At 46.3% G+C, this 497-nt stretch overlaps 1 protein-coding gene across 1 annotated transcript in view; it reads right to left on the bottom strand.

Moving 5' to 3' along the window:
- The window catches only part of LOC107702075 (receptor-type tyrosine-protein phosphatase mu-like), a gene marked incomplete at its 5' end in the record, with an annotated part of 52,389 nt that extends 52,104 nt beyond the window's left edge, over window positions 1–285 (bottom strand). The window contains one exon of the mRNA XM_016504272.1: window positions 134–285. Within this exon, the coding sequence (XP_016359758.1) occupies window positions 134–285 (152 nt within the window). The remainder of the gene's footprint in view (window positions 1–133) is intronic.
- Window positions 286–497: the final 212 nt, after the last annotated feature.

The raw sequence follows: 497 nt of genomic DNA, 5'->3' as shown, positions 1-497 counted from the left end.
GAGAGAGAGAGTGTGTGTGTGTGTGTGTGTGTGTGAGAGTGTGTGAGAGAGAGAGAGTGTGTGTGTGTGTGTGTGTGTGTGTGTGTGTGTGTGTGAGAGTGTGTGTGTGTGTACGAGTGTGTGTTTCACTCACAGCGTCCGTTGAGGTTGTGTGTGTCCATGAATGACAGCGCTTCATCACAGTTGGTTCCCTGCTCCGTGTAGCTCTTGTCCATTGAGTTCACCATCACCGTCATCTCCTGTCTCGTGCTGTTCAGAGTCTCCTTGCGCTTCTTCGCCAACTTTCTGCAAATCACAAAATCAAAGATAAACATACTGTAACAGCATTAGTGACGTGATTGAGAGTTCTGACAGGAAATACACACGTCTCACAGTCAGAATGACACACACACACACACACACACACCCAAGTCTAGGGTTGCACAATATATAAATCACTATATTGCTTAGGGTGATCACACACACACACACACACACACACACACACACACATTTTA

This window comes from Sinocyclocheilus anshuiensis, unplaced genomic scaffold (genome assembly GCF_001515605.1).
Source record: "Sinocyclocheilus anshuiensis isolate Anshui unplaced genomic scaffold, SAMN03320099.WGS_v1.1 scaffold1825, whole genome shotgun sequence".
In the NCBI taxonomy this organism is placed as follows: domain Eukaryota; kingdom Metazoa; phylum Chordata; class Actinopteri; order Cypriniformes; family Cyprinidae; genus Sinocyclocheilus; species Sinocyclocheilus anshuiensis.
The sequence above is the reverse complement of the archived record's forward strand: the minus strand, read 5'-3'. Positions and strand labels throughout refer to the sequence as shown.